The 25155-nt window shown below is 34.8% G+C and overlaps 1 protein-coding gene across 7 annotated transcripts in view; it reads right to left on the bottom strand.

Annotated features, from left to right (window-relative positions):
* Window positions 1–4590: 4590 nt before the first annotated feature.
* Window positions 4591–25155, bottom strand: part of Pdgfc (platelet derived growth factor C) — a 221227-nt gene continuing 200662 nt past the window's right edge. For all 7 annotated transcript variants that reach the window (XM_071614856.1, XM_071614858.1, XM_071614859.1 and 4 more), the window contains 3 exons: window positions 17259–17466; window positions 12428–12645; window positions 4591–6146 (listed from right to left, as the gene is read on the bottom strand). In XM_071614856.1, coding sequence (XP_071470957.1) covers window positions 6030–6146; window positions 12428–12645; window positions 17259–17466 — 543 coding nt within the window. In that variant the 3' untranslated portion in view covers window positions 4591–6029. The remainder of the gene's footprint in view (window positions 6147–12427; window positions 12646–17258; window positions 17467–25155) is intronic.

Genomic DNA, 25155 nt, shown 5'->3' with positions numbered 1-25155 from the left:
ATGAATATTGTTCCATTGCCTGAATGTGCCACATTCTGCTTATCTATTTATCAGCTGATGGACATTTGGGTAGTTTCCAATGTTGGGTTATTCTGAAAAATGTCATGAACATTGACATTTTTGTGCCAGATTTTCAGTTATCTTAGGTTTTTAACTATGAGTGGAATTGTTTAGTCATATTTAATTCCATGTTTAATGTTTTGAAGAACTTCATAACTTCTTTCCAAAGTGGTCACAATATTTTACAATAGGGTTCCACTCTCTGCACATCCTCATGTATTTTTATATATAAAAATTTTATATAATAATATTTATTATTATCTTTAAATTCTAGTTATTTAATTTTGATTTTAATTCTAGTTATTTCTGTGGGTATAAAATGGTAAATTTCCATTTGCATTTCCCTCGTGACTAATGATGCTAACATTTTGTGTGCTTCTAAGCCATCTGTATATTTTTGTCTGTGTGAGAAAAAGCACTTTGCTCATTTTCATTTTAATTGTCTTTTTATTATTGGATTAAAATTTTTATATATTCTGATATAAGACCCTACTCTGATATATAATTTGCTAATATTCCTCTGATTATATGGGTCATCTTTCATTTTGCTACAGGGTGAGCCTTTGAATCAGACAAGTTTTTTTTAAATTTTCAAGATTCCCTATTTATCTGTTTGTTTTTTTTCTTTCATCTCTTGTGCTTTTGGCATCATATCTGAGAGCCAATTCTAGGTCACAAAAATTCATATGTACTTCTAAAGGTTTCATAACTTATCTCTAACATTTAGGTCTTTGATTAATTTGGAATTAATTTTTGCATATAGTGTAAGGAAAGAATTCACATTCATTTTTTTTTCCATGTGGATGGCCAGTTGCCCTACTACCATGTGCTAATAGTCGATTCTTTCACCATTGAACTGTTTTGTCAAAAAATCAATTGACTACAAATGTAAGGGTTTATTTCTGGGTTCTCAAATCTATGCCATTGATTTGTATGTCTGTTGATCTTATTTCTGTGTCTTTGCAGTAAGTTCTAAAATTGTGAATTTGAGTTCTTTACCCTTGTATTGCTTTTTCAGATTTCTTGGTTATTTGACTTTCTCACATTTCTGTATGAATATTAAGAACAGCTTGTCAATTTCTGTAAAAGAGCGAGCAGGACTTGCATATATAACTTTAACACTAATAAGATTATTCATCTTTAAATATATACTGCCTATAAAAATTACAAATCTCTTCTTTAAATTTTGTAAAGACTTTTCACAGGATAAGTAAAAAAAAATGACTTGTCTGTTATAAAAGAGATTGGATCTGGTAGAGGTGGGTGTACAAATGCTTTCTAAGGCAGTGTTAACTTTTCAGCAGACTAGAGAGGAAGTTATTGAGATAGGTAAGTGCAGGAGCAACACTACAAAATGGGAACACAGGAAATGCTAGCATGGCCATGGAGAGGGATATAGATATTTTCCATAAACGATGAGTATTCACTCCAACTTTGCATTTTAAGGTTGATGATGGGAACTGAGTCAAAAAAGGTTTACAAGGAGATTTTGTATCATCAATCACTGTTATATTTATGTGTTCACATTTTGAACATTATTGTACATACTGAAAAAAAATCATAGTGTATCTAAAATATGAGTAAAAGATGAATTTGTAAATATCAAATTTAAAAGAAATTATATCTGAGCTAGGGTTGGTAGGAAAATCAATAACTGAAAAGTCAAGCATATAGTCATAAAACATTGTTAAAGAGAAAAAATAATCTATCCTGTTACATCTTAAAGAATAGACATTTTTGTCTATATGTTCTAGTCACTGTGACAGGTGCCTAAAAGAACTAGTACACCAGTCTACTTAAAAGTAGTTCAGTACATTGAACTAAAAAGTAGCCAAGCGGAATGAACTTCAGATACACTGTGCTGTCTTTAAAAAAATCATTTATTCATTTGTATGTTTACTTCCCTTATTTATTGATGCAAATTGTTACTAACTTCCAATCTGATTCAATCCCTAATTAGGCATTGGGGAAAGAAGAGTGAGATAATTATTGCTAAGAGTCCATTAGAATAGGAGTCCAATGAGAAATCAGAATGAGGGTATTTAATTAGAATACCGTATGACAATATTTATAATGGAAAAATTCCTAGGAGCATGGAAGAATAAATGGAAGGAAGGAGGAGCAACTTTCCTGGAGACTGTCATTGAACTGGCATTGACAGGAAGTTACTGAGATAGGTCAGCATGGGAACAGTGCTCAAAAGAAAGTTTGCACAGAAATGTGAAGGACTATGAGGGCGTTCAGGAAACCACAAGCATTCACTAGAGCTGTGTTAGGATTGATGGTGCAAAATGAGCAGAAAGTGGTAAACAATGAGATTAAGGAGGATTTTGTGTGCCTTACAAAGATTAAAATTTAATCTTGTGGCGTTACACTGTAAAATTTCCACCATGTTACATAATCAAATTTGTTTGAAGGACCCTTCTGTTAGTGGTGTGGAGGGTAGATCAGAGAAGAGACAGACCCGGGGCAGCAAGATGGAAAAATAGGAGCTGTTGCAGCACAAAGAGGGTAAGATGTAAAGAGGGACTCAATTAGACCAGCAGCTACTGAAGTGTGGAGGTAGACAGAAATATGAGACAGACAGAAAAGGTAAGTCCATGAGACTCAATGATCACATGGGAGCATGAAGGGAAGACAGGATGTGAAGGAATTAACCTGTTACAATGAGTTAAATGTTTGTGTTTCCCTAAAAGTCATTGTCAAAATCCTAACTCCCAAAATGAGTTTGAGGAGCCTAAGCATTTGGGAGATAATTAGGCTGCAAGAGTGGAAACTGCATCAATAGGATTGAGCCCCTTTGAAAGGGTCCTCAGAGAGCTCTCTCACCTTCTTTTTCACCACTTGAGGGCATAACATACAGCAGTCTACAAGCCAGGAAGATGGCCACCACCCAAACTGGATCATGCTGGCACTCTGATCTCAAACTTCCAGCCTCCAGTACAGTGAGAAATAAATCTGTTTAGAAGTCATACAGTCTGTGACACTTTCTTCTAGCAGCTGAACTAAGACACCTACTAAATTTTCAGTTTTCCTGTTCCTTAAGAATCTAAAGAATGATATTTATATTTTTAATGCATCTACAATACACATTTGAATACACTAAATTACAGAAGAGATAGGATATTACATTATTCTTTTGGAGATAAGGATATTACATGAAATGTAAAACATTTATTTTCTGCCTTTCCTTAAACTAAATCACGAGTTTAAGTCAACACATTTGGAGACAGTAATGCACTCAGGACAAAATGAACCCAGTGCTGATTTTTATTATGATTTCAAAGTGCATGTAAAGATTACTAGATGAGAGATGAAAGGTAGAAAGGAGAGGTAGAAATGAAAAGTGTAGATAGAAAACCTGTCTTATGGTAATTAGGCCTTCCTCTTTGCTTTTAATAAAAATCGCTATGCAAAACTGGTTCATACCTTAGTGAAAGGACAAACCACAGATATCATATGCAAAAGAGGGTCAAAACAGTCAATAGTTTCTGGACTTCTGAGAAAGTGAGTCACATATTCTATTAATGCATTATTTTTATATTAATAAAATACACAAGAAGAACGGTGAATAAATTGGTCATAAAGCAGTTAGTCCTCACACTTGGCCAGCTCACTGACTGAAAACAGCATGTGGAATTGTCACCTTTACAGGGTAATTTCTTTTGACTATTAACATTTTACAATAAAAATAAATAAATATTAAAAACTACAAGGGAAATAAGATATCCCATTCAATGGTTTAAAATGATGGATTAAACACAGCTAAATACATTAATTACTGGAAGACTTCATAGTCTTTACCAAGCTAGTGAATTATAAATAGTGAAGCACAGTGGCCTCTATGTGGCTGGGACAAAAGTATGAAAAGGCTAAGGAAACAAGACAGAACACATGTGCTTCTTTTGTTTATATTTGTATGTCATGTGGTAGAAGGCAGGCTAGGTCTGCATGATGTCAAGATGCATAAAAAGGGTACTTCCTAGAAGAGCAGTCTGTAGACAGCATGGGTCTGATCACTAAGGTGAGGATGGGTGCTAAAAATGCTAGTCCTTGAGACGAATCTATGTCTGGAATTGAGGAACTGCATCTTGAAGTGTGCTATGTAAAATATTTTAATCCATATACCAAATCAACTTCTTCTCACCTGATTTAGTAACTGCTATTGGAAATGAAGACAGGAGCAGAGATTTATGGGCCTTTTTCCCCACCGCATATTATCACACAACCTATCACTAAGTATTTCTAAAACCACATATAACTTTAATGTCAGGTTTAATTTAATTTACCAGACATTATTATTAAGCTCGTGGAGAAAAGAAAAGCACTGTTCAAAGGCACTAGAAAGAAGAGTCAGGTGGGAGCCTCAGCACAAAAAAGGTCCTTTTATAACCTTTCTTTGAAACTGGCATATATTTTTGCATAACAAAAATCATAGTAACATAAAACTTTTATAAGTTTCATTGTCTCAGAGTCCAAGAGATAAAACTTTCACACACACACATGCACACACTGAGTTTCACCCCAAAATAGCCACATTCTTTTATTTGATGAATCAATACATTTTTAATTCAAATAGTCACCACATATCCTAGGCATAATATTAAGCATTTTACAAGCAGAGTGTTTTACTGATTTTCTTTTCAATTGCAAAAGGGTACAATAAGTGAATTGGTTAAAGGATATACTTCTGTACATAAAAATATCCAGGTATTTATACAAGTGTATGGAACAGAGTTTAAAGGTATTGAAAACATAGCATCACAATAAATAGGATGTGTTCCTACTCCACAGCCCACTTTATCAAGAAGCTGTCAGTCTCTTTTATCAAGGTGCTTTCTGTTCTTCTGAGCTAGGTTCGTATTTCCCCCCAAACAGGGTTAAATTAGTAAGAATTGGAGCTGAATATCTACTTTTCATATGTTATTTTTTATTTGCATATCCAATAAACAGGGTGGAAGATATGGTAATTTATTTCCAAAACGTCATTATGACTTCCCAGTCCTATTGGTTTCATACTTCTGTATTTTTAAATGCAGGTCAATCTAAGCTCTAGCACCATTCAAGAAGGAAATACATGTATTTTTTTTTGTCAGAGCAACAATATTTTATATCATCCTTATTCATCTGGCTATAACAATTCTGTTTAGAAAAAATTTACCAAGCTAAAAATAGTTGATCTAGGTTGTCATAAAAAAGAATATTAAATACCTTTGGTAAAAATAGATATATTTAACAAGATTAGAAAAGGCAACAGTTATAATGTCAAAAAAGAGAATATAAAAATGTACACAATAAAACAAATAAACCAACTTAAAGTGAAGATAAGGCCACTCTTCTGTTCAGGTTTGCCTCTTTCAAACCATGAATGTAGTTCTCTTCTTCTAAATGTCAGAGATTTTAATAAGAAACATGGAAAATCCAGTCTTTCCTATCAGCATGACACCAGTTTAATTCATAGCAACATAGTTCCTCTTTAAAACCCAAGTTTTAGAACATGAAATGTTCTGGTTTATATATGCAAGTATAAGGGGAAAACATTCCAGATTTTCTGTGATATTAGGCCCAGAACACGGAGCTTTAGAGTTAAGCAGAGCAACAGAATCAGGTGCTCACTTGCAGCTTTTTCTTGTCCTGACATTAACCTAAGCCATATCATGACATAGGGAATACAGACTGCAGCAAGTGGAAAAGGAACGTGGTAACTAGCTAGTGATCTACAACATTTAATTTTTTTTTCCATGATTGAAGACCTTTTCTCCTGTCCTTTGGGCTCCTCTCAAAAGCGATGTTGCACAACTCATAATTCCATTTGGTGTCTCCTCTTTAGAACCCACTGTAAATCCTGCAGATGGAAGATCCTTGAAGCAAACAACTGGGATTATGGATGCAGGTAATGCATTAGTTCTCTAACAGAATCAGCCGCTGGCTGCACCTGACAGCTCTGCGAACAGCTGGTGGTGATGTAGTTATCCTCCTGTGTTCCCTCTGCACACACAGTCACACTCCTCGTGATGCTCCAGGGCCACGTCAGTGAGTGATTTATGCAATCCCCTGACACCAATCTTTGGTCTCAGTTGAAGGACCTGAAAGGGAAGAATGTAAGCCACCTTTAAAATCAATCCATGACTCTAACATTCGATTTCCTGCATAAAAAGAATTTTCAAAAACAATCTCAGAGCTCAACAAGACTTATTTTCACATTTCCTCTTGAAAGTGTTATGTAAACATTTCTCCATAAAAAATATCATTTCATAAAAGGACATTTCAATGCCAACAATTTGGGAAGTGTACTGCCTTAGAATAAAGAAGAGTTCTTAAATTGAAAGACTCTGTCTGCTCATTATTTTTCTTATGTAACCAGACAGAATTTTACCTCAAGTATTTTGCAACCGCTAATGCACATCTTGTTTCTCTGTTTGTTACTTTCTTCTTCTCATTCATTTATTCACACATTTAATAAATATTTATACTTGAAGCAGTACACTCAAGTACAGGAATACTGTGGAAGGAAACATGATCACTCCACAGCTGAGTTTGCTCAATTATGCCACTCATTAATTTTCTTGGCTACACTTCAAGTCCTCTATAAACTTGATGAGACGGATTAGATGTACTTCATAGACATCAGCTTCAGTCACAGCTAACTTTCTGCAGCTGGATTCTACTGTACAGTGCTAAGGAGGTTTGGCAATAACAACAATAACGCCTCTATTCAATGAAGCTATTTGCAGTTTGGCTTGTTGAGCTTTCTGGTAAGAAATATAGCAGAATAAGCACCCTAAATAAACATATTTCCTTTTAATACTGTGCCGAAGGGTTCTAGGAGTATATTCTATTAAAGATTATCTAACGTATTGGATAGCAGCTACCTATTCAATTCTAATACATTTCTTATAATAGAAATGACAAAGTTTCAGAAATTATGTTTATTTGGGTTTTGAAAAAGACCAATGTGCATGATAATATTAAATTGTCTAGCTTTCTCCTTCTGGGTATGACACAGATGACTTCATGAAGCAACTTTGAAAAGCTACCATTCCTGTAAATTTTCATTAATCTACAAAAGTACAAGTCAAGTCTTATGACTGTTCAATGTGAAGACTCAAGAAAGAAAACTACAGAATGCATACCTCATTCAAGTATGTGGTTCTATCAAAGATTAATTAGCTAACATTTTTTGAATATTTGCTGGGTGCCAGGCACAGTGATGTTTTTACATACTTTAACTCACAAGAATTCTATGAAGTAATTTACAATTATTTTCCTTATTTTACACATGAGTGAACAGAGAGACAGACTAAGTGACATAGTAGTTATCTGAACCTAATAAAATATGAATTATTAAAGTAAGAATGATAGATACTTATTTTATAAAAGTTCATAATATTACCATTCATACATCCTATTTATTTTGAAACTTTCTTTCTAGAGAGATAAACTTCAAAGTCTTGTCATAAGTCTTATATTCAGATAGTTTTACAGCATCAGAAACTGTAAACTTTTAAAGTAGGTTTTCTCTTCTGTGACATTTCATAATTCCAGAACAAAAATTGTGAAGACTATATTTCTTCAGCAGGAAACTTAATCTACTTGGGTGTTATTTTATATCAGTACTGACTTGTTGTCTGAATAAGCTGGGGTGACATCAAATCTGAACTTAAGGCACCCCTGCCAGTCCTTATCATACTCTTGCTACAAATGGTTTCTGGATTGAGATTGGGTGGGTAAGATAAATCCGCAGTATCAGCAAAGCCATTATGTTCATCTTCTAAGTCTACTTGTCTGCATTTCTCACTTCAGAAAAGAAAAAAATATGGTACAAAGAGTAAAATTAGGGAGGCCATCTACCATGCCAATGGCCAGCCCAGATGCATTCTGCTTCCACTCTCCTACCAACTATGCTAAACAAAAGTACCTCCTCCCTAGCCTTGTCTGGTGATGCCTGTGGAAATTCACATATAGCAGACAAAGCTCAAAATGTCCTAGTAGTTTGGATAAAATATTCTAATCTGCTTAGTGTTTTTCTTTTCAGTTCTTTTTGAAAATTTGGATTTTGGAAGCAGGAAATAGACTTGGAGAATGATCAGCAGGTGCCACCTAATATGAAAGAGGAAAATTTCATCTTCAGGATGTGGATTATGACACCAGAAGTATGGGGGTAGGGAAATGTCAGAAGTCTATCTCAGGGAACTATGAGGGAAGGCTGGGCATGGAGCTCAGCGATAAAGCACTTGCCTAGCATGTGTAAGGCCCTGGGCCCAATCCCCAGCACCAAAGGAAAAGACAGAAAGAAGAATTGAGGAAGAAGTGAACACTAAAACTACCAGTCCATGAAAAAGAATATCAAGGTTATGTCTCAAACCAGAGACTATGGAAGAAAACAAACCAGACACAAAGAAACACCAAGGAGTGGGTGCTAAGTACAGTCAAACAAGATGGACTGATCACTCTCCAAACCAGAGCATTGATGAAGCAGGATTCAGTACTAGAATAAGGTCACAGGACGGTAAACTTTTCCTAATACAGACACATCTAAGGTTAGAAAAGCAAGACTCCTGTAGATTATGGAAAAAAGAAATTAAACATAAGAAGATATAAACAAAATAAGATTAGAGAAAAAGGAACAAATATATTACTATTGTGAGAGAGTTTTGTAAATTTTTTTTTGGGGGGGGGGCGAAGAATACCTTTCCTCTCTCTGAATTCATTAGATTTTTATTCATCATTTACTGTAATTGAAGAGGAAAAATTAAAAAAAAAAAGAACGAGAAAAAAAAGCTAATATGTATGAAAGGTGTAAAATGCATCAAATCTTGTTCTAAGTATTCTGTAAAAATCTACTCACAGATTTCTCACCATGAGTTACAAGGGTTGGAAAATCATTTTACCAACCAGGAAACTGAGGCATGAGGGATTGAGTTACTGGCTCAAAAGGACACAGCAAACAAATGTTAGCTTCAAATATGGGATGTCTGTTGTGGGAGTTAGTACTTGCAAGCACTGTACTGTAACATGATCTTTGTTTCTCTTAGCCCTCAATTTGGTAGAAACAAAGAAAAATAAACAATGATTTTAAAACAGTAATAGTTCTCTAATAGAGATATCTTTGAAGTCCCATGCATGCTCTAAGGATGAACTAATTGGTGCTGCTAGGATGGGCAGAACTCTTAAAAGTGTTTCAAGGAAGATGTGACATGTAAGTTCATACACATAGAAAGTTCCCAACTCGCTTTTCTGAAAATTCCTACTGGAGAGACAGAGAAATTATTAAGAAATATATTTCCTTGGTGAAATATATTATAATGTAGAGATCCAATGATTGATAGAGAAGAGGTAAGAATCGTACTAAGAACATTATCATTAATACTATTATGCTATCAGCAACACAGTAACATGATATCATACTGTATGATTCCTTTAATTATCTGAACTTATTTTTGGTACAGTGGTTGAACAAAAACCCAGCAAAATGCTACAGGAAACCACAAGGAATACTTGCTTTATCTGTAGTAATACGATGACTATGATTTAACCCTAATATTTGCAGAAGCTGCTATAATATAAATAGATGCATGAGAGGACAAATAGAACCTCTAACCTGTCTTTGATTTTTCATTTTTCCATGAAGTAGAATAATCATAAACCCAATTGGCAACATCATTAAAAATATTAAAGGTTGGGTGGGTATAGTGGTGCAAGACCATAATCCCAGCAGCTTGAGAGACTGAGGCAGAAGGTTCTCAAGTTCAAAGCCAGCTTCAGCAACTTAGTAATGTCCTAAATAACTTATGGACACCCTGTCTCAAGAAAAGGATTAAAAGGGCTGGAGATGTGGCTCAGTGGTTAAGCGCATTTTCGTTCAATTTCTGGTGCGTAAATAATAATAATAATAATAATAATAATAATAATGAATAAGGCTGAAGGTAGACTTGTCTTTAAATGAATTAAGTCTCCATGTCCAGGTCCATAATATTCAATTATCTAATAACTTTGAACAATTTTAAATTGTTTTAAAAATGCATTTGATTAATAGTAGTGCTAGATCAGAAGTGATCTCAAGAATATGGGAATGAGAAAAACAAAGGCCTCAGAAATTCTGAATCATGTTAAACAAATAGTCCTTTCTCCATAGGGTAAATGTTATTAGAGATATTTGTGAGACATTATTGTTATCAGAAATATTTGTGATAAACATCAAGTAGGAAATTTTTATATTATATTTCTTCATACTTAATCATTAGAGATGTTTGTGCAAAACTAATGGGTGCTCATGTAATTATAATATAATTAGAAAAATGTTCATAGTTGCACGTGTGTATAGGTGTGTATCTATAATCAACCCAATGAAGACCAGGAAATGTGGATTTATGTCATTCTGTAAGAACACCACTTGGTCCACAAGCACTGCCCATAGCCTTGCCCCAAACAGTAATGTCTTCATTTTCTGAGGCTTGAAAATAGATATTACACACTCTGTGGCAACTTTCTGGATAATAACACTAATGTTATTTGTAAAATAAATGGATAGCTATAGGATGGAGGGGGCATGCTTGACCTAGGAGACTGCTTTAGCAAACCACAGAATGAGATTCAGCACCCCATAGACTTGTTTTAAGAAATTGTTTAAGTCAAGTGTGGATTTTTAGAGTTCTTAAAATAGTGGTTATAAATGCAAAACTGGCTGGCTAAATTAGGTCCCCAAATACACTTGTTTATTAAGTATCCATTTCGGCAACTTCAAAATTGAGTGACTTTAGGTGGGAAAAGATCCTTCCAGTTTAATACATATTCTTATCACATCCTTTTATCTTATGCCAGGCAACTCTAACATCTGCCCAGCCTCTGAGGCATTTTAATTTTAATGCTATTAAGAACTACAATATTAATTTTTTCTTTTCTTGACTAGATTCCCAGTTCATGGAGTGGCATAAGGCTGGACTGTAGGCACATCCTACCTGTTTGGAGCCCCAGGAGCCTCTGTGCCCATGAACATCTGCTTTTTGCTTGTATGTTTGGTGCTAGGGATTGAACCCAGGGCTTTGCATATGCCAAGCAAGTGTTCTACTGCTAAACTACATCCTCAGTCCCTGACCATCTACTTCTTGACTCTAGAATGGCAACTCCTTTCCCAGCACACGATCTTTACAAGAAAGTGGTATGCAAATCAAAAGTAGAACATGAGTAATGGCGGCAAATAGTTCTATTTTTAATCACTGAATGACAGTTTGGGGTGTTACCTGATAAAAGATTGCCATCCAGTAAGTGTCATGGAATAAAAACCTGAAAGATCATGATATTTCATGTTTGTTACAGAGGTAGTGTATGCAGATGGCAGTCAATGGCAGAGCTTGAATGGACACAGAGTCCCTTGTCTTCTAGAATGATGTGCTTTTCTTCCTTTTCTTGCCAGGCTACCAACATAATATTGGTGAAGGGCAGGAAGACCATGTCACCCGAAGTGCAGTTTATGAAACTCTACATGTTCAGATTACTCAACAGAGAGCATTTTGCTGATGTCTTTCTAAGTAGGTACCTTTTCTGAAGCAAAATGTCAAAATAATGACATGAAGTCATATTAAAATGAAGTCAGAGGGCAGATTTTAACTTGTCACAATGTGAATATTTTGTAGAAATTAACGTTGACTCATCAAAACCTGACTTTTTCTATGTATGCTATATAGTACTGCTGGAGAAGGTGGGATAGAATTGAGGATATTCCAGCACTAATGAAAATTTTGGATGTGCAAGTTCCTAACACTCTAAAGTAATAATAACTACCATTTCAACTTTATTTTCCTAATTCCAGAGAAAAAAAAGAGGCAAAGGGGTAAATACATTCATAAAAGTCTGAACAAGTTATTCGTAGCAACATGAATAACACAAAGATTGGTATAACTGTGAACATGTTCCCTTGGGACTTATGTGCCCATTTTGGCCAAATATAAAAATAAATATCAAAGATCTCCTTTCTTCAAAATAGACAATGATTTATCTCTAAGATTGACTTTAAAATATTTTCCCTTCATATTTTGAAAAGTTTAAAAGTTGAAAAGCTTCACTTACATTTTTTCTTCAGAAAAACTTTTCTTTTTTTTTTTTCTTTTTTGTATGAGAAGTAAAAACTTCACTGACCACCCATGATGTACTACTACCAGAGAATAAGCTTTCTAAATCCTTGATGCTGGGTTTTTAAATTAAAGGTCCTAATTTTAAAACGTAGAAACAAACTCTTTGTAAAACCCTGTTTTTAAAAATTTTCCATGAACGCCACATCTCCTTTCCAAACATGAATCCTTTTCAATTTCACGGCTTGGTTCTAAGAAAAAATGCTCAAAGGAAATCGAAAAGAAAACGACACACCTACCTCGTGATATTTTTTAGTGACTTTGCTCGGGACGCAGTGACATTCGTTGCAGTTGTGGAGACAACAGGCACAGTTTCCACCACAGCGTTTAACCAGGAGACAACCTGGCCAGAAAATGGTATCGGTTCTCTTTAGTTCTTCCCTTATGGACACCGAGAAGTTACGAGGTGTGCAGCTGTATAATCTTACCTCCTCTTTTAGAAGGTTCAGATCCACCACTGCATGGCATAGAAGAAAGCAAAGAAAAAAAAATAAAAGAGAGAGAGGTTCATGCTTTGAGCTTGAATCTATTTCATTAAGCACATTTCATAAAATAATCTAGTTATTCCATGAACAATAATTAATAATATCCCTTCTTATTTTAACTAGGTTGTAGGGCTACTCAGCTCACAAATTAGACTTTCTATTTCATAGTAAACAAAGCTTCATTATGACTTAGTGACCAATAAAGAGCCGCCATTGTGTAGTATTAAGAACAGAGCGGACAGAACAGTTGAGAGCTATAAATAGGAAATTTTACAGAGAGAAAAAGGTCTACACCTTTTAACCTCAGTACAAAAGTACACAAGGAGAGCGCTGGATGGAAGAATACAGTGTAAAATGATGAATGCTTTGATTAAAAAACAAATATGATTTTTAAAGGATGATAGGCTCAGACATTTTATGAAGAACAACTTATTAGAAGCTGGTAAACAGAACTTTCTATAATCTTTTTGGCAATAAGAATCACAAAATATAAAAAAAAAGGAATGAAGAAAATATATTATTGAAGACAGCCAAATGGACCATGAGTTAAAAAAAAAGGATTTAATTTATAAGAGCAGAAGCTTTTGGGAAGCAATTTTAGGAATATTAGGGATTTGTGGTCTTTGTAATTTAAATTGAGTAGAATCTTAGATTTCTATTGTTCCCTTGCTTAAGGATGGAAGAAGTATCTCATTTGTAAGCATTGTCTCCACTCTTTTAGCAAGTTGGTTAACTATGTTGTCCTTTATTTTTCAAAAGAATTACCTACTTGTGAAGCCCAAACAAAATATCCTTTCACTGGACAGCTGTAGTAAAACCTCAAAGAACCATTGTTTTTAACTACAAAATGATACTGCCTCAGGAAAATCCTATCAAAATAACTTGTCATGTTTACAAGAATTCATAGATAATATATGAACAGTAGTTACTGGGATAAATACTTGTAACATAATTTTAATTTCTTCTAAGCTCTATTTTTGTCCCTAGATCTGTTCAAACAATTTCAACCATATTGAAGAGTTTGAGGATCACATATATTCTTCCAGCCCACCCAATAAAGTACTTAAAAGAAAAATTAAACTAAGAAATATTACCTAAAATACAATTGATCTTGTTAAACAATTTCACTATTATAGGAAACAAGCGTGAGTCAAAAGAAAACTTATTTGGCTGAAGATGGCTTCAAATAGCAATAATCAATATGTAGATCCAATTTTCAAAATTAAGTGCTAATAATTTTTTAAATGATGAGTCCTTATTTTTTTGTTATATATGTGATCAAGTTTTTTGGAATTGTCAAAAAGAGGTGATTTTAGTATTTCTGAGAAGTGTAAAATTATGCATGTGTAGTAATAAATTACAAACATGTTAACTATATAATTGACTAAAACCCAGGTCAAGTATAGGAAGGCCCCCAAACATGGCTAATTCAATGGTCCATTTTGACAATTTATTCAGCTAAATAATTAGTTTTCCTATTCAATACAAAATCACTGCTTTATTTGAGTATTTAAACATTTGTTTTTCATCTAGAAATAATTTTATGAATGAATGAAAAGCTTTTAAATATTAAAAGCAAATGAGTTCATTCTTTTCAGTACCCTGAAAAGACCAATTTATGTGTTATACAATTAAGGATATCATTAGGTGAAATGATATCACATATTTTGCTAAATTTCATTTTGCTGAACCAATAGTATACGTATACCTTTGCTCTGGTGTTGTTAACGCTATCATTTTATTTGGACTTTTTCTCTGGAAGGTAATATAGAGAAACCATGCAGAAACACCAAAGCTGTTTGCCCCAATTTTCAAAGCTTCAAGATTTATACTTCTTTAGAATGAATGAAGCTCTTAGCTTTCAAGGATAGTCGCCTACTCCAAATAGTTTTAAACACACTATTTCATGAACTAGAAAACGAGACTGTATATGTTCTCTTTAAAATGTTTACTTAACCACAATAAAAGGTTAGATAGATTTCCCAAGTGAACTAAGTTATGATACCTGCTACAATGTGAAAATTTAAACACACTTTCAACTTAGCTTCCACTCATTTATCATGTTTGACACAAAAGTCAAAAGCCTCTTTTTAAGTACTAGTTAAGCTTGACTTAGAAACATTTTTTTTTCCCTGCAGTGGCAATGGATTAATGAAACTTTGAATCAGAGGAAGAAAGGGAAAGAAAAGAAGCAGAAAAACAATGCAGACCACAATGGTCCAAAATACAATTAAGGAATTTAAATTTGTACACAATCTTTGAAATTTATGCTTCCTATACCTAAGACTTCGAACTTAGAAACTTCATTAAAATTAGTCATGAGACCATAATCTTACATCATAAATTCTCCAAACATTCTGCAGAATTTCTAGGCAAAAAGAAAGAAAGGAAGGAAGGAAGCAAGGAAGGAAGGAAGGAAGGAAGATTGTGCCTCAAGGTATACTTTGCAGTAGTTTAACTATAATACTAAGGAAGTTTTCTTCTGCAAAATATTTTTAAGTGAAACTCAGCCTTTAGATTATTTTGCCTTTTCATAATTGCCACCTAAGCATTGGTATGCCTTCTAAACAATAAACATTTTGAGCACATCATTGGTCAAAATCATTATTCCTAATAAAAATTTCATCAGTATTGTAAATTTTACTAAAAAGTGTAATACTGAAAAAAAACATGGTCACATATTTCTTTGGTAGTTGTTCACTCTTTTTTAAGATATTCAATCCAAAGGTATTGTATTACCAGAATGCAACCTGAGGGTGGTCTTTCTAAGATGAATGTGGTAACACTGTGATATGTTTATTCTGGAGAAAATCTATTTCGATGCCTAATTAGAAGCTTTTAAAAGTTTTACTCCTGGCTCCTTTGTAGAAAGACTCTCAGGAGGGGAGTTGATTTTGTCTACATAGATGTTATCCCACACCTGCATTTTGGTTTATGTAAAGTCCCCAAAATATACACCACTTTTTTCACACTTACTGTATGATTAAAAAGTTAATAGTTTTGGCAAACTGCAAGGAACTTCAATTTTGAAAGTGTTAAATGAATATCTGAAAGATCTGATTCAGAGTTGGATGCTTTTAAATATATGCTAGCCTCTGGCCAAATCTTTAGGCAGTAGGCAGAGATTTTGGCAGAAAGCCATGGCTAGGAGGGAGGATTTTAGGCTTGAATCCAGAAATCAGCTGTGAAAAAAACTAGATCTGAGCTTAGAACCTATTTTCCTCTCTTGCTTCTTTCAGATCCACATGATAATCTACTTCACTTTTGCTAACAAGGGCTCTATTCATGGGTGTTTCAGCCTCTCTTGCTTGATCTTCATCTTCCTGTGTGTAAGTGGGAGGGAAGGGAAGCGCTGTTGGTAAGCTATTCATCAAGTTATTTATCAGGATCAAATCTTATAAATACGTAACAGTGTTCACATCTGGACAGGATCTCGCTGCCCATGCACTTGAACACGGATTTCAAATATTGCCAAAAGGAAACCACCTCTGTTGGCATAGCAAAATACCAGGGTTGGGCAAGTTGGAACATGACCTGCTGAGATTTAGTGCTTCAGCCAAAAGGACTGCAAATCAGCACAGGGAAGGGCAGGAATCAGGTTTCTTTCTGACAAGATTTAGAACAAGTCTGGTGCAATCTGCCTCTGTGAATGGCTCAAATTAACTAAACATTGAAACATAAATTCTCCAGACTGTCATTCCATTCTCTAAAATGACGCTGGGCAGATTTCAATGTTTCTGACGGAATGAAACAGATTGTTTGGAGTGTATCGTAATTATCCAGTTATTCCTGTTCCATTTTCATTTGTGTCTGATACGGATACTTCCTAATCCTAAGTTATTAGAAAAATTAGCTAACCTTGTAGAAAACTCACTTAACATATTTCCCATTTCAAAATCATGTGGAATTAGATTTAATTAACAACACTTTCATTCTAAAAAGGAGATAGGCCCTTTTGGCCAAAACTCATCATTTCAAAAAGCAACTGTATCCAGAGAGAAATTACTTTGGGGTGTTTTCTTCAGGTCATTTGTTTTATTGATGAGAATCTTACCTTAGAAACTTCTAATCACTTTTTTTGTTGGGCCATTGTTATTTTTCATATTATATAGATGTTTCAAGACTTAAGAAATATAAATAGATAAAATCCTGACCCATGGTTGACATGATAATAATGATTTTTATAAAAGTGCCCCCCTTTTCTAGCACCAAACCGAATTTTGCAGCTCTGAACTTTTCTTTTAAATTTCAAAATCAATATACTCCAAAAGTAGATTGGAGTAAGCAATGATTCTTATCAAGTGCAATGGAACACTTCACCAAAATAATGTTTTAGAAGATAAGAACTGATAGGAATTTTTACAGATATCTTTCCTAATTTTCCAAATCCACTGAATTGTAATTGACTCTTTTTGTCTATGTTCTCATTTAACATATACTTACATTCTAATGATAAGCAAATGGATTGCCTAAATACAACACTGAAGAGTCTTAAACTCTTACCTTTAGAAGCTGTGGCAAAGAGACCTGAAACATTTCTCTGCTAAGAAAATTAAATGAGTTCTAATCCAAAGAGCAAGCTTACCTCTGGATTTTCTTCCAAAAACAAAAGCTTTGCCAAGAAGTTGCCAAGTTGGCCTGTATAGATCTTCTAAGTCCAGCTGCCATCTATCTGGTTCAAGATAGCGAATAAGATCCTCCAAAGTACTAAAGGCGGTTACAGCATTATTAAGCAGGTCCAGTGGCAAAGCTGAAGGGGGTAACACTGAAGGACTCACAGCTTCTGTGAGTTGCTGAAAATAAAAGGGATCTTCTGTTAACTGTTTTAAAATGTACAATGTATTCCCTCTCTTCTTACAGAGACAGAAACTAAGGCTGAAAATGCATGGGAAGTGAAACTACATTCAACCCCCAAGATAGAAGAAACTATTTTGCTTCTAACTCAAGTACTTCACACAGATGAACTCTAACAAGTTCTCTTGAAGTCAGTTAGAAAGATGTAAGTTTCCATTATCACAGACCATGGTGGGTGTGGGCATCTTTCACTCACACAAAAACATTGAAAATATCACCATGGTTCAGTTATAGACTTAAAATGGAGACTATTCGACAGTTTATCAAATTTTTATTTTGTTTTCCATTTTTCTTTTTCCACAGCTCAGAAAAATCACCCCACAGTTATGCAAATTAGTGTCAGATGAATTAAAATTTTAATGTAAAGTAACTCATAAGAACTAGAACAAAATACAGGTGACAATCCTTTGACATTGGAGAAGAACTCATTAATCAAGATGCCAAACCATAGATGATTAACTTGACACATTTATCAATAATGTATTTTAATATAAAAAACTTAAACCAGGATTACAAGATAAGAGAGACTCTGGTAGAATGCCTTGTCAAATTAAATGATTGTCCCAAAAGTTATATATATAATGTATGGAAAGAAAAGTGACAAACAGAAAACAACTCCACAGAGAAAAAAAGACAAATTCCAGACAAGAAGCTTGAATAGTTAATAAACAAGAAAATATGCTAAAATGCATTAGATCATGTAAAACATGAGATAATATTTCACATTCCAAAAAAAGATTCTATTTCATATACATAAGACTAGAAAATTTTTTTAAAAAATGGATTACTAAGAATGTGAGTAAACTGGAATTCCTGTACTTTGCCTACAAGGATGAATGAAAGGGGGCACAAACATTTTAACTGATATAACTTATGTGCATTGGATACTGAGACTTATATGTCTTAGGTCCCTGAATTTAACTTTGAGGTCCACATCCTTTCATTTATGCACATGGGAATACATACAATGATATTCATCACAGTAATGTTTTAAACAGAGAAACACTGGAAACAACCTACATGCCCACGTATAGGGGAATGAATAAAAATACATCATAAAAAATAAGCAAAAAAATAAACAAGCAAAAAAATAAGAAGGTAATTTTAATAAAATGGAGGGAATGTCAATGCTTCTATTTATTTATTTATCTATCTATTTATTTATTTATTTTGTAGTTGTAAATGGACAGAATGCCTCTATTTTATTGGTTTATTTTTTATTTCTTAATGTGGTGCTGAGGATCGAACCCAGTGCCTTCCATATGCTAGGCAAGCACTCTGCCACTGAGCTATAGCACCAGCCCATCAATACTCTTAATATGGACTTTTCAAAACACAAAAGGAGTCACTCTCTTCCCAAAATTTAGTGTGGACTAAGGGTCAGGATTGGCAGATCAGTGTTAAACTACATGAGCAAATGTGTTTATTTCAGTAACAACAAAACCACTTTTTCAAATAAATACATGAAAAGAGTATAGAATTAAACACATAGGTTAATTGATGCTCATTTATAGCAGCACTTAGAATAACTAAAAAGTGGGAGAAAATGTACACACACATAATAGTGGAAGAATCAATCAAAGTGCATAGTCATTAAAATATGGTCAACCAGGAATTCTTATTAACAAAATAAATGACATAAGTACACCTTTAATATGCCATGACTCTGGGTTACATAAGTTGAGACAAAACAAAACAAAAAATTCAGAAGTGCCTTAAATAGTCAAGATAGCTAATCTATGGTTCAGACAAGAATGGATAATCCACTGAACTTCTATCCCCTTCTTGTGGGTTAGCTTCCACATGTCAGAGGAAACATTTGACTGGGGTCCTAATTAGAATAAGGTATATTCCATGCTTGTATACTTATATCAACATGAATTCTACCATGTATAACCAAAAAGAAACAAAACAAAAAAGATAGGGAAGATCAGTAGAGTAGAAGATGAATAAGAGTAAGGGAGGAAGGAAGGACAAGGGGAAGAAATATGGAATGAATTAAACAAAATCATCTCATAATCATATATAAAGATAACAAAGGGAATTTTCACCTTTAAGGAAAAAAGCAAGTTAATAGGGGAAGGAAGTAGGGGAGGAAAAGGTGATGACGAATAGCGATTGAAATCAAATTCCTTGCATGTATGATGTTTTTTTGGTGGTGGGGGTACCAGGGATTGAACTCAGGAGCTCTGGACTACTGAGCCTCATCCCCAGCCCAATGTTTTATTTTACTTAGAGACAGGGTCGCATTGAGTTGCTTTAGTGCCTCACTGTTGCTGAAGTTGGCTTTGAATTTATGATCCTCCTGCCCCAGCCTCAGGAGCATGCATGATTTTTGTCAAAATGAACCCAAATGCTATGTGTAATTGTAATGCTCTAAAAAAAAAAAAAACGAGAAGAGGTGATCTTCATTTTCTTCTTTATACATATACACATCCTCAATGTTTTATAGAGTAACTATGTATTCCTTTTGGAAATCTTACAAAATTAATAACATTTATTGTAACAAAACTCTGTCACATCAGCTCACCATTTTTATTTTCATTATTGGGATCCTGAGCTATATACTAAGTCATGTACTCTACATAGCAGCTTCTACCCTTGTCTCTTTGTCTTTAATCTTTACTTATTCCTTTTACTCTGTGCTATAAAACCTTGGGTTAATCTTCCTAAAATAAGATATCACTGACCATGTGATGAACTTGGACAAATGCCTATGTGATTTCACATTTAAAGGATAAAATCCAAATTCCTTCATCAGCATCCAGGCCTCCACAATCTGACCTCTGCTTCTTTCCCATCTAATCCCCTTCTCATCAAAGACATGAACATTTTGTTCCAATAAATGAAGTCTCTTCATTAATTGCCACATATGTCATATCCATCTCAGACTTTGTGCCTTTACCCATGGCTAAATGTTGCCCCTCCTCCCATAAATACAAATCTTTCCCTTCTATAAATCCACACAATAAATTTTTACCATTTATAATGGCCTTTTAAAAAATCCAATTCTCCCATGAAACCATCCACAGCAGAGGACAATCACTGTCCCATATAGTGCAGCTGAAAGAGTCGGCCTCTGTGGAATGCTTTGTGGTCACCCAGCTTGAGGGGCAGATACTGCAAGCTAAGAAAGAAGTGTCTTTCTCTGGAAAGGCACAGTCCTTGTTGGGACTCACAGCTTTGTGTGTGAAGAGTCCTCCTGGACCACAGGGGGGGCTGTTTTTACAGAGCATGATCAGTAGAAAAGTATGTGGTAGCCACCAGCCAACAATGATTTCCTTCTTATTTTAAAGGCTAATTTTATCTATCTATCTATCTATCTATCTATATCAGGAATTGAACCCAGGGTTGCTTTATCACTGAGCCACATCCCCAGCCCTTTTCATTTTTTTTTTTTTTTTTTTTTTAATTTTGAGACAGGGTCTCACTAGCTTCCTTAGGGCCTTGCTTAGTTTCTGAGGCTAGCTTCAAACTTGTGATCCTCCTGCCTTAGCCTCTTAGTAATCCATGGGATTAGAAGCATGCACCACCACATGCAGCTAAAGGCCTAATTTTAATAATGTCAAGATTCTGGTTAAAATATCACAACTAAGATGTTTTCCTAATATTTAACAATGTTCTTGCTTTACCACTTACATTCTTAACTTTTAGAAAGTAGAAACCAAATCTAGTATGCTATTATCTACATAGTGATTTTTATAATTGTCCATGAAACACAAAATTGCTTTGATAGAGATAATATGATGATTGATAATGTCATCACAGACATAAATACAAATGATCTAATAAAGTTTTTTATTTTTGACTTAACCAATTTGTCTTATGATTATATTTATGTTTCATAGTTACTACAATTTTTTTGCAACTTTCAAAAATAAAAGCCCACCATTTTACCCAGCTATCCCACTCCTTGGTTTATGTCCAAAGGACTTAAAATCAGCATACTATAGTGATGCAGCCACATCAATGTTTATAGCAGTTCAATCACAATAGCCAAACTATGGAACCAAGCTAGGTGCCCTTCAACGGATGAATGAATAAAGAAAATGTGCCATATACACACAATGGAATATTACTCAGCTTAAGGAAGAATGAAATTATGGCATTTGCAGGTAAATGGATGGAGCTGGATAATATCACACTAAGTGAAATAAGCCAGTCCCAAAGAACAAAGGCTGGATGTTTTCTCTGATATGCAGATGCTAATTCACAATAAGTGGGTGGAGGACAGGGAAAAATAGAGGTAGTATGGACTATGCAGAGGGAAGTAAAAGGAGAGAAGGGAGTATGGGGATAGGAATAAGAGTAGAATGAATCAGACATCATTACCCTATGTACACATATAATTACACAACCGGTGTGATTCTACATCATGTACAACCAGAAGAATGAGAAGTTGCATGCCACAGTCTGGCTGGGCACAAATCACCGAGCCTCCACAAAGCACTTGTATGTTCAAAACAGGAAGCTTTATTGCCCGAACTCCACCAGCACTCCACGCACATGCACTCCCCCGGAACTCTCCCAGCTCTCCACGGGGCTCCGCCCCAACTCTCTTGGAACCCCAGGAGAACTCAATGGGAACTCCAAAGTAGGAGGGTGGAGGCAGCAAGAGCCGCCCTATTGCCGGACAGCAAAGGTCTAATATACAACTGAATACACAGCTTAACTAACCATCATCATCTCAATGGCTCGCCTTTCAACCATTCCCTCTGGCAAAATGCCATGTGTCATCCCGACTTGGCTGTGGCTCTCAACAGTTGCACTATATTTATGTATCAAAATGTGTCAAAATACAATCTATTGTCACATGCAAGTAATTAGAACAAATTAAAAAATCCTATATACCTTCAAAAAATAAAAGCTAAAATGTATATACTTTTATAAAATGAATATTAAAAGAGTTCAGTAATATTCAAATAATAACTGAGCATTATTCATGATTATGATGATATAAAATAAATCTAAAGTTCTATAATCTACACATGAAAAACAAATGGTTGCTAGAAAAGTCATGAAAAGGTACACATTATTTATGAATGTGGCAAGTAGCGGATGCATATTTTAAGCATGATATAAAATTGTTACTTAGGCTACTTTCAATTAGACTGTGACCCAACAATGAGTTGGTGTACTTTGCTTCCAAGTCTGTTGGAGACTCACTGAATACAGCCTTACCTTTGAAGCAATAAAAGGCTACAACTGAATCGATATTGTTGAGATAAAGTTCAACATATTAATATAAAGGAATGCAACATCAAAACCTATAATATTGGACAAAAACAAAACCTCTTACATTTTGGGTTCAATGAAATACCAGGATATCAGTCCCTCAAATATGACAAAAGCTGGTAGAAAAGCATCTTGTCACATTATCACAAAACATAGATTGTGGGGTGTGGAAAACCTTCAAGCTTTTAAATATTTAAGATTAAAATGAGATAAATTTGAAAAGATACCCCCTACCAGTCTCTATCCCCAATCCCCTCATAAAGGAGAAACAAAACAAAACACAAAGAATTAGGTCATTTTCCCTGAAACAAAACAAAACATGAAGAATTAGCACACTTTCTCTGGATTCAGAGAATCAACCCTTGGACACAACAGGAAGCATTGCTTCCATTTAAGGATCTCTCATGACTGTCACCCCACCCACTGACCAAGGAACAGCAAGTTGGTTACTTTGCAAGTTCTACTTTTCTAAGTTGGTTAGAGGGATTCTCTAAGAGAAGGGGCGGGAGACAAAGGAAATAAGAAATCACAGCGGAAAACATGTCCTCTAATTCCTTAAATTTTTATTTTCCTGTCACAAAACTCCACTGTTCAATGCAGACTAATAGATTTTCCTCCCTTATTAAGCATGTAGAAAATTCCAACAATACTTTTGAGACTTAATAATGCTAGGGATTGGGCAGTTAAACTATTGAGCATATGCAAAAGGTACCTTGACTTGAATTGGATTTTCATATTCCCTACATTTTAATTCTTTTAATCTCATAAAATAGCTACTTAAAATTATTAGTTGTCCTAAGATAATCGACAAAGCAGTTTCCTGGTGCTCTATAACTAAACAACCCACTTTATCTCAGCAGGCTAGGCAACAGAGCTCTGCTCTTGCCTGCAGGGCAATATAGTGACACTGGCAGTGAATACCTGGCCCTAGCCTAGGCCCTTTCAGATACATTACTTTGTAAGGGGGCATTTCTGAAATATTTAGGCACTGACATATCCTGTCAAATAATACATTTCTAAAAAATGTGGTCTCCAGGTGCTCAGGATCCTAAGAAAAATAGGGTCTCTGAATTCAGCAGTGAAAGTTACTCTGAATGACATGATGTGAAAGAAGAGTTCTGATCAGAAGTCGAGCAGCCTGGACTCTCCCTGGAGCTGCTCATATTTAGAGAATCTGGGTAAATACCTTTCTGTCCATGTTTTTTCCTATGTAAAACATGACTTAGTTAAGTAACCTTCAGTTTCTTTGAAGGTCTCAAATATTTTTAAAATGATGTCGTATCACATGCAAGGGAGTCCAATATAGTTTTGGGAGAATTATCTGGCAATTTCAAAAGTACAGTACACCACTTGGTAAATTGATGATAAGGCTGAGCTCTATCTTTTTTTTAACTCTTCCTTGTTACTTTAGATTATCAGTGAGTTTTGGAAAATATAGCTCTCTGATACAACTAACATTCTCCACTGATATATAGAAGATGGGGTTAAAAGACATAATTACGTTATAATAAGATCAATAGGGTGAGCCCCAATCCAATATGACTGGCGTCCTTACCAGACAAGGCAATTTGAACACAGACATGGTGCAGAGGAAAGACATGTGAGACACAGGTAGCAGACAGGTATCTAGGATCCAATGAGGGAACCCTCAGAAGAAACCAAACCTGCTCACATGTTGATCTCAAACTTCTAGCATCCAAAACTGAGAGAAAGGAAATTTTTGTTTAAACCACCCGGCCTGTGGAAGTTTGTTAACGCAGCCCTAGAAAACTAATGCATGTTACAGATGACTTATTACCTACTGCAGTAACAAATAATAGACTCTTCTCATCAAGTCATTTAATAAACATGCATCAAATATTGTGAGGTGAGATATGTGCGTGATACAGTCCAAAAGTCTGGTCCCTATGAAGCTGATCATTTCTAAGGCAAGTGTTCTGCATCCTCAAAGAGACTCTTCTCTTGCCTAAACAAGGCCAAACTCAGGATTTTTCCTACTATGAATCACATAATTAAGCAAACAAGTTATCACATAAATACTGGTGAGTGCCAACCGTAAAAGGTGAGCGAGGTATGAAAAAGAATAACTGAAAAACATATTTGTTTTCATTATTAAGATATACATGATAAATATTTTTTATTATTTAAAAATAACTAGCATGTCACAAGATCAGACAAAGCAATAGTCATATGAAGCAAGTCAGTGTTATGAGCTGAAGACAGCAAGTGAGAGAGGATTAGGGTTAGGGTTTCCTCACTGACTTCTCCCGTGTGACCTTTTTTTTTTTTTAATTATTTTTTTTTGTTGTAGTTGGACACAATACCTATTTTTATTAATTTACTTTTTTATGTGGTGTTGAGGATCGAACCCAGGGCCTCAAACGTGCTAGGTG

The sequence above is a fragment of the Marmota flaviventris genome, chromosome 7, assembly GCF_047511675.1.
Source record: "Marmota flaviventris isolate mMarFla1 chromosome 7, mMarFla1.hap1, whole genome shotgun sequence".
Classification (NCBI taxonomy): Eukaryota; Metazoa; Chordata; class Mammalia; order Rodentia; family Sciuridae; genus Marmota; species Marmota flaviventris.
This window is presented reverse-complemented; position numbering and strand designations above follow the sequence as displayed.